This window comes from Gavialis gangeticus, unplaced genomic scaffold (genome assembly GCF_001723915.1).
Source record: "Gavialis gangeticus isolate Ggan-Ray unplaced genomic scaffold, GavGan_comp1, whole genome shotgun sequence".
In the NCBI taxonomy this organism is placed as follows: Eukaryota; Metazoa; Chordata; order Crocodylia; family Gavialidae; genus Gavialis; species Gavialis gangeticus.
Window position 1 is genome coordinate 49,187,833 of NW_017728994.1, and position 16,977 is coordinate 49,204,809.

The 16,977-nt window shown below is 42.2% G+C and overlaps 1 protein-coding gene across 2 annotated transcripts in view; it reads right to left on the reverse strand.

The window, feature by feature from the left end:
- The window catches only part of CFAP43 (cilia and flagella associated protein 43), a 64,106-nt gene extending 49,999 nt beyond the window's left edge, over nucleotides 1–14,107 (reverse strand). For both annotated transcript variants that reach the window (XM_019502773.1, XM_019502772.1), the window contains exons 1-6: nucleotides 14,032–14,107; nucleotides 13,643–13,896; nucleotides 11,930–12,026; nucleotides 9,079–9,246; nucleotides 7,059–7,209; nucleotides 1,244–1,394 (exon numbers count right to left, since the gene is read on the reverse strand). In XM_019502773.1, the coding sequence (XP_019358318.1) occupies nucleotides 1,244–1,394; nucleotides 7,059–7,209; nucleotides 9,079–9,246; nucleotides 11,930–12,026; nucleotides 13,643–13,896; nucleotides 14,032–14,042 (832 nt within the window). In that variant the 5' untranslated portion in view covers nucleotides 14,043–14,107. The remainder of the gene's footprint in view (nucleotides 1–1,243; nucleotides 1,395–7,058; nucleotides 7,210–9,078; nucleotides 9,247–11,929; nucleotides 12,027–13,642; nucleotides 13,897–14,031) is intronic.
- Nucleotides 14,108–16,977: the final 2,870 nt, after the last annotated feature.

Consider the following 16,977-nt stretch of genomic DNA (forward strand, 5'->3'; position numbering starts at 1 on the left):
CCCTTCCAGCCCTAATGTCTATGAAATCTATGAAAATCTGTGAAAGATTAACAGACAATTTGTGGAGGATGCCCACCCGAATCTGATTTTACCACCATGCTTGCAGCAAGTACCCTTATTTTTGCATGTCAGCACTGCTTGCTGCTGCCTTAAAACTAGTGTATATTATAGATAAAAGAACAAAACAAGGTTACTGCTAGTCAGTTGGCTTTGGAATTTCTAAACCATTATTTCTTACTGACACCCGTATCAGGGGCCACCAGCAGGGACTCGGGGAAAGTCTGTTCACCAGGGCCCCCCTTGGAGTCACCAGGAACAATGGTCACAAGCTGTAGGAGGGTTGGTTTAGATTAGATATTAGGAAGAACTACTTCACTGTAAGGGTGGCCAGAGCCTGGAATAGGCTCCCCAGAGAGGTGGTGTTCTCACCTTCCCTGGAAATCTTCAAGAGGAGACTGGATAGGCACCTGGCTGGGGTCTTATGACCCCTGCCACCCCCAGTGCTCTTTCCTGTCCATGGCAGGGGGTCGGGCTAGATGATCTGTCTAGGTCCCTTCCGACTCACTGATTCTATGATTCTATGAACAATGCATTCGTTGTTCATTTAAAGTTAAATAAAAAGTAACCCAGCTTTGCTTTGTGATGAATCCCCTTTCTGTGTGCATTCACAAATGCCTGCTCTTTGGGACAGAGAATGAATTCTCTGTTGTTTCCTCTTCACAGGGGCTTGAGAAATCATGTTAACTAACATTATGTTACATGCTATTCAAGTCCGTAGAAACTGCAACTGTTACCACAAGATTAACCATGACAAACTGACATGCTGTTCAAAAACACCTTGTCTGCAGAGTCCCAAGTTGTAGTATCATGGTAGTTAACATGATAGAATATGACAATTTTCTAGTGCAGACATCAAAAATGTTGTTTGTGATCAGATGATTAATCGATCGATCAATCAGTAACAATAATATGAGATTTGTATGCCTGCCCTATAAATGATTTTTGTCAGTTCTGTAAGGTTGCTAATGAAACCTGAATTACTCGCATTTTGTTTGTAATGAACTAACGCACTGAAGCACTTAGTGTTTCTGTCAAAGGAAAAATGTGTTTAGGGAGTTGGGGCTTAAAAATAGGTTTGTCTCTTCTAAAAACTGAACAATTATACTAAGAAAAGAAACATGAATCTGAAAAATGACCTAGTGTGTGTACATACACACCCCACCTTAATCCAGCTGTTTCTTACCAGTTGGAAATTTCTGATGAAGAAGAGAAGTTTCCAGTGTCTCAGAATTAATCACCAAAATACATCCCTCTTCACAGCCCACATACAGGTCAGAGGTTGCACTCCAGCAGTGGACAGTAGGGTGCACTGAAGGCTGGATGTCATCTTTTGGCTTCAATATAAAAAAAATCAATGACCTTCAATTATTGGCAAACATTTCTGTTCACAGATACATAAACGTGAAGTCAGGAAAGGTCATTAGATCATCTTGTCTGAACACTTGTAAAACACAGGCCATAGAATTTCACTCATTTATCCCTTCACAGCTATCTAATAACTTGTGTATGACTACAAATTATCTACCAGCTGGCCACCCAGTCTTAGTCTGAAGATACTGACAGCCCTTGGTAGTTTGCTCCAGTCATTGTCATCCTCGCTGTTAAAAAATGCACCTTAAGTTTCATTTGGAATTGTATGGATTTAATTTCTCATCCTTAGTTCTCATTATACATGTATTTCTCTAACAAGTGGATGAGTTTAGTATTGAGCATTTTCTCTTTGAAAGTATTTACACACCATAATCAATTTAACTCTCAATCTGCCAATCTTTTTTTTTGAGAAATTCAACATACTTAGCTCTTTAAGTTGCTCTATACAAGGCATTTTTCCAGCCCTTGAATAATGTTTTTGTGGCTCCTTTCTGTACCCTCTAATTTTTCAATGTCTATTTTAGAATGTGAACACTAGAACTGGATGCAGTGTTTTGCCTCAGGCTCATCAATGCTACATGCAGAGATGAAATCACTTTCTGATTCTTATTCATTATTCTTCTTTATATACACCCTGAAATGAGATCAGCCTTCTTTGCCCTCCATTGCCCTAGAACCTCAGGTCCATTTGTCCATTATGACCCTAAATCCTTCTCCAAGTCTTAGCTTTCTAGCATACAGTCCTCCAATTTGTAAGTAAGGTCTGTATTCTTTGCACTCATATATATGATCTAGCATTCGACTGTATTAAAATATGTCTTATTTGTATGGTATTAGCTTACCAAACCATCCAGATTGTCCCGTAAGACTGCCCTGTTATTACTATTTATCTCTCTACCACTCTTTGGGACAAAGTTACTTATCTTCTCTCTGCCTAAATGTCCCATCTGTAAAACAAGGGTAATAGCTCTTCTGTATGTTATGGGGCTTAGTTCAAATAAATGCATTAACAATTGCAAGGGGCTGAGATACTACAGAGGTGTTGGTTGTAGCTGTGTTGGTCTAAGGACATTGGCAGACAGGGTTCTTTGGGCAAATCTGATATTTTTTATTAGACCAACTAAAATAGTTTGAAAAAAAATGTCTTTGCAAGCTTTTGGGTATAAACACTCTTCTTCAGGCAGAGAGAGCATCTCCAGTCATTTTGTGCTCTTCTTGGATAGGAAAGAAGCCAGGAGCCAGTATGCAAGAATGCAGGTCAGTGAAAATGCAAATACGAGGGTCAGAGGGGTGAGAAACAATGGGATACTACAGAAGTGTTCTGAACCTTTTTAAGGTCAAGGCACCCATCCATAACTGTTCTGAATTTAGCAGCACCTTGGCTGAGAACCACTGTTGTACTGCCTCAGCTTATTAGATATCCAAATGCAAGCAGGAGCAAACTCACCTCCTAGTGTAGCCCTGCACCCATCTCTTGGAAACAAAGGTGTGTGGCCTGGGGCAGTTTCCCATGGCTGTGGTAGTGTGGCAACCTGGAGATAAATCTATGGAATCAGGGTTCTCAAACAGCTGTCTCCCCAGGCTGCCAAGCCACCCTGTTGAGGTGAAACCACCCCATGCCTGTTTCCAGGTGGCATGTATGGGGCTGTACTGGGAAATGACTGCAGCAGGAGGGCATGCTCTTTCCTACATTAGGTTTATCTGATGCACCCTAGCTGAGAATATTGTGCTAAAGTAATTGCAGCCTTACAAGTACCATAGCTAGAAAGAAGAAAACTGATGCAAATTCTGTGAAGAAGCAACACAATCTTTAGATGAGCTAAGAAGAAAGATTAAAAGAATTCAATATGAATAGTTGGTGAAGTGATGGTGAGATGTGGGATGGTAGTTTGGGTACTGAAGGTGAAATAATTTAGTTTGTCATTTTAGAAAATTTCTGGAGTCTTTCAAGAGTCTGCAGTGACTCCATATGCTGGAATCACAGGACATGGAGTCAGAAATAGCCCAAGATTTGTCAAAGACCCCCCATGTGATTTTAAGTCACTTAGTACCAAATCCTATGCAGCCTTTAAGATACCTCCACATAGGTGCCACAGGGCTTAAATTGCTCAAATGGGGAAGAGCAGATACTAACTGGCAGGGTCAGGCATTTAGGCTTCAAACACAGGTGTCTTCCAAAGGCAAACCAGGTCACCCAGGCACTCAGCAGAAAGGTGGCTGCAGCTGCCCTGTGTGACTGTTGGGTCTAGCGTGTATCTGAACTCCCACTTATCCTTGAAGCTTTGCCAGCTGATGCAGCACCTTGGTTGAGAACCACTGTTGTACTGCCTCAACTTAATCTATTTTATCAGATACCCTGCACGGATGGTGTTTCCACTGGGATCCAGACAGGTCAGAGGGGAGATGCCTACCTGAACCAGAATCTAAATAACAAGTGATGAATTCAAAATAAAGCCACAGCACCTCCATCCACTCTTGAATACAGGAGGTGCTTCCCTCCTTTTGCCCAATAGCTCTTTGGCAAGAACACTGGCCCAGGAAATGGGAGACCTGGTATATAGACCTTTCCCCCCCATGACAAAATGGGAGAGTCAGACCCATTTCTTTCTCACTTTCCAGAAGATTGCCCTGACAACAAGGCTATAAGCCAAGTTGGGTGGAAACCATCTCTCAACTTCCTGCTGAAGCTGAGCCACCAGGAGTGCAAGATACAAGGGCCAGAGGGACCGGGACTCTATGGCCTAGTGGTCCCCAGCCACCTTAGAGGTGGAACAGGATCATCTCTCCTGGGAGGAGGTAACGAAGTTTGCTTATGAGATGAGGCAAGGGGCAGCCTAGAGGAGAAACAGGATGTGGGCCAGTATTTCCTTTCATTCTGCTGCCCCATTGTGGTTACACTAGGTTAGATCTTCAGCCACATCACCTTGTGAAGCACCGTAGGAGCAATGGATCTCCAAAAATACAAGCGTAAAACATGTTCCTCAGCTGATTCAGACGTAGGGACAAAACATTTAAATTTACTTTTCTATGGAATTCTGTCAAGACCAGTTTTGTCCACAGCACATTCCTGTTCCCATTTAATTCAGCAGAAGAATTCCCATCGACTCCCACATGAAGGGCAGCACATCCTCACTGTGCCTTATTAAAGTATACAAGGCATAAGGGAAGAAAAAAACCCCTATTTATTTGTCTGTGTAAAGATATAAAAGGTCAGAGAATGGCTCATGTCTTTTTGTGATGCTATCCAATTAATTTATAATACTAACTACTTGCTGGTATTGTGTGTAACCAGCACAACGCTGATGTGGAAGAGGCAGCAAAAAGCCCAAAGAGCAGTATTTACAATACTTTTCTTCCTGAAATGCCCAGGATTATTAAATAGATCATAATCTGCAGTTCTCTGGGTGAGCAAAACACTCTGAGCTTGCCACCTAGACATTGCATTTCCCTCAACAAAAGGTTCTTGATAAGTCTTTACTTCAAAAGAAATACCTTTCACAGGCGTGCCGATCAGTTTGTGCAGGGGTTGGCTTGGCAGTTTAAGCTGCTAAGTAGTAGAAGCTGAAAATGGATCAGTTATATTTTCTTCCTTTAACTAGTAAAAAAAGGGCATTGGCTTGATTGTGACTTGGACAACACAAGCCTGCGGAGAGCTTCTCCCCTACCTCTCAACCCATGGAGAGCTGTGCATGTTTTCTTCTTCCTTGGAGAGGGAGGGAATATTGTCGGTAATAACTGTTTCATTTTTCCCCATGAGATCTCAGTAAAAAACAAACTATATTTAATCTACACATAATGCTACAATCAAGAGCTTGCAAATTCTATGCAAAATACAAGAATTCTGTAATAGGTGCCGCCTTTGGATTAGAGGAGTACCTTTGAGATATATACAGGCGGAACATAGGGATTGGACTAAATGCCCTCTTGGGGGTCTTCTGTGGTTTTAGGTTTTAACAGGATCTAGGACAGACTGGAGAAATACAGACCAACATTAGTTGTTGATTTGAGATAGAAATGGAAATTGCCTGAGGCTGGGAATGAGAATTTGAGAGCACTGATTAAGTTACATATCCCTTCTTTCACTGAGGGATAAAATATCATGGATTAACTTCCATTTAGTGCAAGTGAAAATCATCCACACAGGAAGTACCCATCGTTCTTTTTTATGCCCATGCCCTTACATGAGTCAAACAGTTATGACAACATGGGCACATCTACACATGCACTTTAATGCGCAGTAGCCTATTTTACTGTGCATTAAAGCATTACATAAAATAACGTGCGAATAAGCTAATGCACAGTAAAATAGGCTACTGCATGTTAAGCATCACTTAAAAAGTATGCGCTTTCAGTACTACACATTAGGGCAGCCTAAATGTGCATATATTTAGTACTTCACATTAGAGGTACTAAATATAAAGTGCATTAGGAAAAAGCACCTTAATGCACATGTAGATATGCCCACTAATATAACGTATAATGGAGACCAGACCATTTAAATAATATATTGTGGTCCCTAATCCTGAGCCCTACATGCTGGACCCAAGTCAGAACCAAATAAAACTAACCCATAAGGATACAAGTAAGTACATGAGTGTACGCGAGATGTCAGTGCTAAATTAGCTCAAGAGTGGACCCAAGAACCTCAGAAAAGAATAAATGCCAGGAAAATAAGAACTAAATCAAATCACCTCAGTGGGACCCCTGGACCTTGGCACTGCATGAACAGTGCTAGAACCTCAGCACCATATCACATCAACCTAGAAAACAGGGATTTTGTTCCTGAAACAGGAGACTTGAGAGAAGCCTGGGGACCTTGGTATCACTTTGATGGCATTTACCCATCACAGATATTGGGACCAGATCCAAGAAAGCCAGTGCAGAGCCACTTAGGTTAAAAAATGTCCAGAGTTAGTGCTGAATTTATACTTAAGTTATTTGGCCCTGAGAAGCCTTGCCAGGCAGTAAAAGGGTGTGACGAACCCTTCCACCATTGTATATCACCCAGGTGATACCAGTGCCTGCTAGGAAAAATGTGTTTGTTATGTCTCCAAGTGGAGAAAACGTGTGCTAACTAACTATTAATCTAATTAACTAGAAAGAAAATATTCCCTAGGGGCACAATTAAAAGATGATGAAAAAGCAGCAAGGACATGCGTGTGATTCAAGCTCACTGCATGTTTTCTCACTGATAATGAACTGAAGGGTATCTGGGGCCACTCTCCTTTGTATACTCTGGTAAGTCTCTGAGGGGCAAAAAGAATGGAGAGTGGTCCCAGTAGAACTGCTTGCTGGAGTAATTCCACAGCTTGATACCACAAATGGGAACAAACGGAGGCCACTCAAACAAGAACCGCATATTAGCTAGTTTTAGCTCCCTTTGAAAACTTAAAAGGGTGAGGTTAAACCTCCTGGGATTTAACTGGGAGACTGTTTAAAATACAAAACCATCCATGAGACTGTAATTGTAATGTTAATGTGAGTATCAAACAGTGTTGAGAGAAGAGACTCTTTTATAGGACCATGCCAGCTCGGCAAGCTTTCAGTCCTGGATTTTGTTTATATCCATCAGCAGTGTTACAATCATAACATTTTGCATTACCAGTTAGATACAGAGCACTAGTTACCCTGAATAGCTCTGCTTCATCCCCAATTAGCCCAGCAATAGCAGAATTTGGCAGTACAGGGCCATAGTATGCATCTTGGGTATCAGGATGTGAAAAAAAGGGATTCTGATTAAAGATCTGTGACCCATCTTCAGCAGGAAGTTGCACAGGCCTGCACAAAAAGAAGAAAGAAAGAAGAGGAATAGCACATGAATTAAGGAAGTACTTATTAATAGTAAATGCTGATACAGAGCAAGGAGACACTGATCCTATGCTACTATCCTAGTAGAAAAGACTCCATTTTATTTCAAAGAAATGCAGCTGTAAATAACCATTTTACATGACATGTATGGTTTCATTAATACTGTAAATAACAGTCATTTGAACTTCCACATTCTAGCCCAATATCTACTCCTGGTATCAAATCCTTCTCGTCTTGGGCAAATAACTGTTCTGTGTCTCAGCTTTTCCTGTCTGTAAATAGGAGTTAATAATGGATACCTATCTAACTAGCAATTTTCAGAACATTCCTACTATTGTGTGTACAGTGCTTTAAAAATGAAAAATGCTCTAAGGAGAAGCATTTCCTGGTTGCATTCTGGCTGGGATTCAGTTAGAGTCAGAATATTAAATGGAGAGGGGTGGGTATATGTGTAGCTTAAGAAACATGCTGATTTATGACTCATTGAAATTTTATGTAAAAATTGATAAATAAAAAGATTCCTCAAGCCAAGGCCAGCCCCTGAAGACTGGAATGAAGAGAGAACAAGTAGTATAGCAACATATTTTCATGTGGACACCATAATGATAAAAGGCAGAAAGAACCCAGCTACATTTTCAAATCCTACTTATAGTTTTTACCAGTATATTTCTGATATTCTGCTTATTTAGTTCTGTTGTTAAAAGCCCTGGTATAAGTGCAGTTATACTAACAGAAAGATACCTGGCATCCGACAGCTTATTTCAGTTCCCAACTGGAATTAGATATAACAGATATACCATTATTACATCAGCATAATTAAAGCAGCAAACCTTTTAAGTAGATGATCTCTAAGTTTGCAACGCTCAGTGAATCACACTGATAGTAAAAGCATCTTTAGACCTGTACGTTGCTCGCACAGAATATGGACGCCACAAAGAAAACAGACATGAGACCCTAAGTAGTTTTTCTGCAGAGCCTATTTGTGACTACAGCTACACTCTAAAATAGATACATTTCATTCACCAGATGGTCTTCATTTCAAAAAAACCTCTCCAGTCAGAGTAAGCCCAGGCAACAGCAGCAGAGTGAGCTCCCTTGCAACGCCCTTAGTTGAGCTATAGCAGAACCACTTGCAGGATTGGGAAGGAAGTCTAGCCTCTCCGATTCAGATCTATGCCTTTTGGTGGAGACTGCTACCATTGTGCACATAAGCCAATAGGGAGATTTGTACTGGATGCGACTTAAGTGGTTGTCAGTTAATCTTAATTAGATCCAGATTCTTTGTAAACCAAGGGTGTCAAACTTTTCTGGCCCTGCAGGCTGGATGAATGGCACACAGGCAGTCCATGATTCAGGTCAGGCTCACAAATTTCACTTTTCCCATGCCAGATCCAGCACAGGTGGTACAGGACCCATGGTGTAGGCAGCACCCATCCTGAACTGACTGGGGCAGACACCCATTCCAGCCAGCCCAGGACCCATGATGCATGCAGCACCTATCCTGAACCAGCTAGGGCAAGCACCACACACAACACAGTCCCCAGTCATCCCCATACGGGCACTGCATGCAACCTGGATCCCCAGCTCACTGAAGCAGGCGCTATCTGCGGTACAGTCCCAGGCCCTGTGTGGCCAATCAGGCACACACTATGGGTGGCATGTGGGTCAACTCTGAGACCCACAGGTAGCACCAGGGGATGGATGACGGGGCTCTGCAGGCTGGATCCAACCCACAGTCTCTATCTTTGACCCCCCATTGAAAACAAGGTCACAGGCTCTAGACACTAAAATAAAGCTGTCTCAGAAATTTTATTTTAGCCTGGCAGGACTGTCCCTTACTTTGGCTTGAGATGATGCTCTTCATCACTCCTTTCAATATTCCAGATAGTGATGGAACTCTCACTGGACATGCACAATTGGTGCCAACTCAGAGGATTAAAGCTCAAGGAGGTTGCTGTCATACCCAACTGAGATTTGCTGCACAGAAGAACATTTTCTTCCCAGTTCCTTCGAGAAAGAGAAAAAAACTAATGTAATGTAATGTAATGTAATGTAATGTAATCTCAAGAAATTCAGACCAGCCATTTGGAGTGGGTCTGCTAGATGATCCTGGGGATAAAAGATGTCCAATGCCTTTCAGGAGTCAGGCCCTTTGTCACTGACAAACACGTTCTATAGTTAATCAGGTTAATTCCACTTGATGGGAATTAAAAGAGATACTGAATAATTATTGACATATACAGTGAATATCATTGCTACTAGGAATATATATCTCACAAGCATTGAAACGAGACACTTCTGAAAGAGGTGCCGTGCAAAGCCAATTTAGATTTAATTTATTTATATTATATTCTGTAACATGGCATTAGACAAAAGGCAGGAGACACAGGTGTTGTTCCTGGCCTTGCCAATGATTCCTTGTGTTGCTCTGGACAAGTTACTTCCCTACCCCCATTTCTGTGCTTCAGTTTTCCTTTTTATAAAATAGAGGTAGGATATATAAAGCTTACAAGCTTGAGACTTGTGATTGAAAAATGCTACAATTATTATTAAAAAGAAAACATTTATTTTTATATGCTTATACTTGTTGGAGGAGAACTATAAGCATTATTTTGTAATATCCTGAACAATATATTTGATTGCAACATACTGAACATTTACATTTACAATTTAAAGCTAATGATAAAGCATGCCACCGGAATCTGGAGATAGAATTATTGCTGTATTTTGTACCACAAAGGTTGGAATGAAGAAGTACTGTAGTGTATACATGTTGCTATAATTGGATTTAGTAGAATCCTGCTGGAATAGTTTGTGATAAATTCACTCACAGGCACCTATCAGGAAGCAAGACAATGGTTAATATTAATAGCACCCTACAACAAAAAAGGCACAAGTCTTCACACATGTTTAATAATTTCCATTAATAAGTTATAAGCTGAAATTCTGACATAAAAAGTCAATGTAGGTCTCTCCCTAAAGATCTCCCATTATGTTCTGAACTCATATAGAACAACCAGTGCCAAGATCTTTTTAAAGTGGTTAATTTATTAAGATCTGAAATGATATATTGCATGCATCTGAAAAAGAATCTGGCACCGAGTCACTGCTTTGAACAAAACAGAAGACAGATCTAGGGATAAAATATCTCCCATGAAAAGCAGCTTTTATTATCCATAGGCTTTCTATACTTCAAGCCTGAGTTAACTTCCAAAACATTTCTTTTATCTGTGCATAGCAAACAATGCAAGGACTATAGTGCATAAAGTACAGACTCAGACATTGTGCAAATAGCATATTGCAATCACAGAAGAACAATACTTCATATTCTGCTGTTTTCCATCCTGCAAAGATGCTATTTCTATAATAAATGCACACTGTAATCAGACAGCATAGATAAAAGCCCTGATCCTCCAATGAGTATCAGGCATCTGTGAGAAAATGATTGCAGAATCAAGCCCTAGTATTGTAAGAATATCTTGAGTTCATAATAAATTATTTTAAACTTGAATTGTAAATCATTCCATTCCTGAAATCACATTCATTGTGATTGCTTTGCTCATGAATAGGCTTGCAGTGTGGGTGGTCTTGGAAATTTGGACAACTTCAATATGTTTCACAATTTCCAGGGGCATTCGCTGTTTTAAAGATATGGAATGTTTCTTGGTGAGGGGAATCTTTTGAACTGGTGGAAGTTTTAAATGTGCAGAGAGATACACTGGGTCAAGCATGTTAATTTTGTTCTGAATAGTGGCTATTCACAGCTTTCAACTGGTAGAAAGTAAGTTAGGGTAGCACCTTACAAACTAACTGAGTTTTCATAGGTCACAGCCTACTTTGCCAGATGCAGCTGATGAACTGAGTTGTTGCCTCATGCCTCTCTGAGCCAGTTAGTCTCCAAGGTGCCACTCTGTCTTACCCGCTGCTTGACCTCTGACTAACATGGCTAACCACCTCTGATATTTTAGATTGTAAGCTCTTCAGGGCAGACTCCTGTTTGGCTGACACATTTTATCAGCTGTGAAGTACATTTAAACCTAATTCCTGGGCTGGTATGCACAGGCACAGTACTTGCTGAATGTTTTTATTCTCCATCAGGCACTGAGAACTGGCTACAGTGTTTTATTTACTCGAGTTCTAGAGGTGGCAGCAGCCTCCATATTCCCAACCCACTCCTTCACAGGCCAAGATGTCTGTAAAACTGAGCAGCAAACAAGACGCACATGTTGTCTCTGTGCAAACATCCCCAATCCCAGCTGGAAACTGCAGCATAAGACATCAAGAGGGGGGATGTGTTAAACAGAAACAGTGGGCATTCTTAAAGAGACTCAACAGGAGTGCCAAGTACTCCCAAGGGAAAACAAATATTTAGCACTTTGTGTCTTCAATCTGCTTTACACATTTTAACTAATTAATCCTTACATAAGCCTGAGAGTCTTGGGATTTATTATCCACATTTTGCAGTGATTAACCTAATAAGAATTAAATGATGTACTCAAGACCACACAGATGGTCAGTGTCAGAATTTAGTGGTTCCCAGCTACCAGCACTATGCTTGGCCAACAGACCACCTTCTTATCACAATTACCTCTATATTCAGTTTCCAAGACTGATCAGATAGTTAACTTGCTGCCCATGGCTTGTTTTCATGGTTTGTACTCAGCATTAAAGAAATGTGTCTGACACTTACCAGATTGAAAGGGCAAATTCTGGAACTGACGAATAACTGGCCAGGTATGGACCCATGTAACTGAACGCAAGTAAGGTGTAGTCTAGCTGAGCTTGACCTAGAATATAAAAATAAAGACTTCACAGTGGACATGGACTTCACATGTTCACATTGGACAATCATAGATCTAATTCTAATACTTTGTTCCATCTGTGCCACAGGCTTGATGCTTGATCTATTCCTGCTCATTCATTGTGTTGTGACCACATAAAGCCAATTTTCATAATGGGTTCTTAAAAAAAGATGGGGGCTTCCCATCTAGTTTTAATAATGCTTTGGACTTCTACAGTGCTTACTCTCCATGCATCTCAAGTGCTTTGTGAAGTTTGGTTCATACATTGACTTCTCCATGAAGTAGAGAAGAAATACTTTACAGATGGAGAAACTGTGGCACACCAAAATTCAGATACTGACTTAATCAAGGGTAGACAGGAAGACTGTGGCATGGACAAGTAAATAAATTGAACCTCCAGGCTTTGAACCACAGGAAATATCTGTCCTCCCTCATCTCAGATGTCTTAGAAGATGGGGTTTCCACCACTTTCCTTGGGAGACTACCTAGTCTAATAACTCTGGTAGGAAATGTTTCTCTTATTAAGTCTATATTTTCCTTTAATTTAATTCCATTTTGCCCCTTCTCCCTCAGCAATTCCATTCCCACATGCTCTGTTGATATACTCTCTCTCTAAACCACCTACTACTTACTACTGTTGGAAGCAGGATACTAGGCTAGATGGACCATTGGTATAATGCAATATGAAGCCTTTTATGTTGTTACTTTAGGTGCTCATGCTCTTGAAATGCTTGTTGTCAAATTCCCTCTTTTACTGAGGCTATACATTTTTCCTCTCAAATTACTGATGACTTGCATCTGTGCACTGCACACCAGGTTTAAAGAAGAGTCTTTAGGCTGCGGTGTTTTGCTTTTTAGTGAATACACCTTCCTAATTCGAGAAAGGCACTTTTGTCTTTCAAAGGATTTTGTTTACCTGATCTTATTTCTATTGTTTAAAATAAAGTCTTGTGAGGGAAGACTGACATCATTCTTCAAGTGTTGAATTCTCTTTAAAAGACCAAAGTTATGTAGCCAGCAATTAAACTACTGAGAACCAATCTAAACCAACTTCTGCTTTCTATGGAGTAAGACTTTCTGTTTCATAGAGAATGGTCAAGGAAGGACAGGTCTGACAGTTTACCACTTCAGAAGCACGGGCCATAAAAACATCAAATGACACCGTTTTAGACTATTACAAAAAGCCACGCGCATATTTGTTAAATTCCATTTTCTGACAGAAAAGAAACAATATTATTAATGGGTATTTTATTAAAGACTGATCCAGATGATGTGATCAAAGCTGCTAGCACTGCTGATTTGGGAGCCATTCCTGTTCCCACGGCAGTCCATTGCAACAACAGGACTAGCCCTTAATACTGCCGTAGCCTTCAGATTTTGGCTGTGCTCACAAATCCAATGAGGTTTTTGTTTGTCTAAAGGTTGGGACTTTAACTGAAAGCAGCATCAAACTCTTTCACTGCTCCCTGAATCCCCTGCCATTAAATAGCTTGCTACCACACTACTTCAATAGGGGTCTAGTCTCACGGGAACACCTTTCAGGTGCTCACGATTTAATATGTGCATAGAATAAGGACAGAGAAGGATACTCCCACCAGTACCTTTTAATTCTCTCCAGTTAATCAGTCCTGGAAAAGTGTAGATATAAATGACGGGGTTGAGCTTCTGGTCTGAGAAAGCCACCACTCCACTGGCTCCATTCACTGCAAAGGCTCCCACACGGCCACTCTTACACTGCAGCACTGTCTTCTTCTTTGTTTCGATGTCAACAAAAAGGATGTAATTGCCGCAGGGGTAGCAGATGGTCTCGTGATTGACAAAACCAACGTTCCTGTTTGTGAATCCCTGAACCCATCTTTGGAGAAAAACAAGTGAGCGTTCAACAATCGTTTTAACACTCCGTTTATTTTAAAAACAATATGACACAATTTGCATAAACCTAAGGCCTGGGGCTTACAGTCCACCCTGGACTGACGTCCCCGCCCCGCACCTCACTTCCATACGCGCCGCCGCGCTCGTGAGGAGCCGGCTGCCGCCGTCCGCCTCGTCCGGGCTGCTCCGCAACATGGCCGCCCAGCCGTTTACCTCGGTCGGCTAGGAACAACAACGCGCTCCACTATTGGCTAGCGGGAGGCTTCCGCCTAGCCTGCCGACTAAGCGGGCCGATGATTGGTTCCGCCTGCGCTCCCAGCAACCAATGAGAGACCGAGAGGGTTTTAAAGGGCCAGCGCGGGGTCTCTATAGCCTGGAGATTTTCTCTTCCCATTTAGTGTGTGATGGGGTGGGGAATGTGCTGTGCAGCCTTTTGGGCCTGAAGCCAGCCCTTTCTGAGTCTTACTTTCTTCCTGAGAGCCAATATACTGGCGGGACTTTGGGACTGTAGCAATCAATTGATTAAATAGTGATTTTTTTTTTTTTTTTTTTTTATTATTATTTTTAATCCCACTCCCACTGCTGGAGGGAAGAAGGTGCAGTTCCTCCTACACCAGGGAGTCCCAACTTTGGGGAGTGCTGCATCACTCTGGGGTCCTATGAGATGCTCTCGAGGGTGCCTGGGGGGTGATCTGCAGTATTTAGGGGTGCAACACCCACATGCAACTCACACGGTGAATCTTTTTGTGAACAAAATCTGGCCTTTTGGAGTTTTTTTGGGGGGGGGTTGCAGCAGGAGAATTGTTCTATTGTTTCTTTTGTTGAGGGAAAGTTAAGAGCTGGCACTTCCCAAGGGGTGCCTTGAGTCTGACTAGGAGCACCTTGAGTCTAAAAAAAGGTTGAGGATTGCTGCTCTACACGTTCTACCAGCTCTTTTAACGGGTTCAGAAATTCTTGCTTCCTCCAGAAACCGGATAGCTCCCCCGGGCAGAGAGGTAGCGAGGGCTCAGAGAAAGCTTAGCGTTTCTTCCTGCTTCAGCATTGTTGCAACCATGCGAGCGCACAGCCACTCACTCCCTTGCTCATTCAAAGAGGGATTTAGGGTGTCTGTCACCTACCAAGATAATTGCACGGCTTCTCTTCTATTTATTCTCCTTTTCACAAGAGAGTGCATCTAGGAGAGATCTGGTCTGGCAGCATTTTGGACAATGACAGCCGCTGAAAAATGAGCCACTGGAAAGTAGAGGAGTTACGACACGCGTAGATCTGCAACCTTTGTATTTATGTCTTTCCATCATTATAGCATTAAAAGCCACCCTAGTCTTGCAAAAACAGGAGTAACCGTAACAATCTCTTTCTGATTCTTTCCTAGAGGGCGAAGTCAATGGATTAGTTTGATAGGGCTTGGGGCTTGTCTGTTTTTCTTCCTTTTTTTTAATATTATCTATCTGTATTACCGAAGTGCTCAGAGACCCTTAGAAAACCGAGGGCCAGTTGTGTGAGATGCACCCACAGCACTGTGCAATCATGGTGGGAAGAGTGGAAATTCTGGTCAAAGCCAGCAGGACAAACCTACACCTTATACTGAGTGTCATGAAAATGCAGATCACTTGGCAGGCTGCATATACCCCCATAGGATGAAGAACTGGGTTCCCCCTATGGAGATTTCATCAAGGAATTGGCTAGGGGTTATACACTTGAAGCTATGATGGTTAAAGCAACCCTTGGCTATGCAGTGCTTCACATATATTCCACTTCCACAGGTGGCCAATATTACATACCATCTTCAAAGCTGCTGGGTAGTGGCTATATCAATATTCAGATTTCATGCTATTCACCTGTGCATTCAGATTCCTACTTGCCCTTTGTATTTCATCCTGGGAGTGATCAGGCTGCCTGTGTCCTTGCTAATTACTTCACACATCAGCATGCAACAGGCTAAGTGAAATCATTCAAGTGAATCCCTCTTCCAGAGCCATAAGTAATACAGTACTTCCATATTTAACCCTCAGCCTGGAAGGTAGACAGGCTAAATGGCAGCACCCAAAGAACAAATACTTCCCCTAACAGAATTGCTTTGTAAAATTGAGGTAGAAGGTGGCTGAAAATCCCCCGTGTGAATGCAGGAGGTCCTGGGACAAGAAACAGCTCGTGCATGGCTTGTTTTGCCTTGGACTCGGCGTGCCTGGGCTGCGTGCGCCGCACCCTCTTGCTGGAACATGGTTGATGGACGAGAGAAGTTAGATAATCAAACAGCAATGACTGAGCAAAAAATGCAGGCAGGTTTTTGAACGTGAACTGTAGGATTCAAATGATGGTACTAAAGGATCCCAGAAGTTTCTGCTGTCTGAGCTGACATGGATCCCTTCACTAATACCTGCCTTTCCTGCTCTTCGATCCACAGCAGATGCAGTTGTGTGTGGCACCGTGCTATGACTGAGGGCCAGGTCAATGGGAAAATGAAACAAAGGGATGTCAGGAGACTAAAAACTCCCCATGAGGCATACCCAAGGCCTAGGCTGGCTTACAAACGTAAGCTTTCACTGGCTGCCCCAGTGGGAGTATTCAGCAGCATTCAGTCCATCTCGGGGACCACTGTGCTACCTGGTCCTTCCCTGAATCGCATAAAAGGATGGCTTCTCATCCCCTCTCCTGCTTGCATTGTGCACCCACGGCAAGGCCAGGTACAATCTTCCCCTTCCAAGTGCCTACCCTGACAGAACAGAAAAAATGAGGTTACTGTGATTGGGGTCATGTCACTTCATGCTGCCTTGTTTTACCCACTTTTCTCTGCTGATCTGCCTACACTCTTGTTCTGCTGCAGCTCACATCTGCACCTGGTTTACTCGGCGTGAACCTGCACATATTTGCCAAGCTACGATCTAAGGAAGCCCACCCCAGATCCACCGTGCCCCCCTCAATAGTTGAGCTCCTGGTCTCTCTTTCTACCACGAAGCAGAGATGTCTATCAGCATTCAAGGCTGCAGGCAGCATCAATGGTATCCCCTGCATGGAGGGCTGGTGCAATCCAACCATCCCAGAAAAACCATTCGGGACTCGGCTT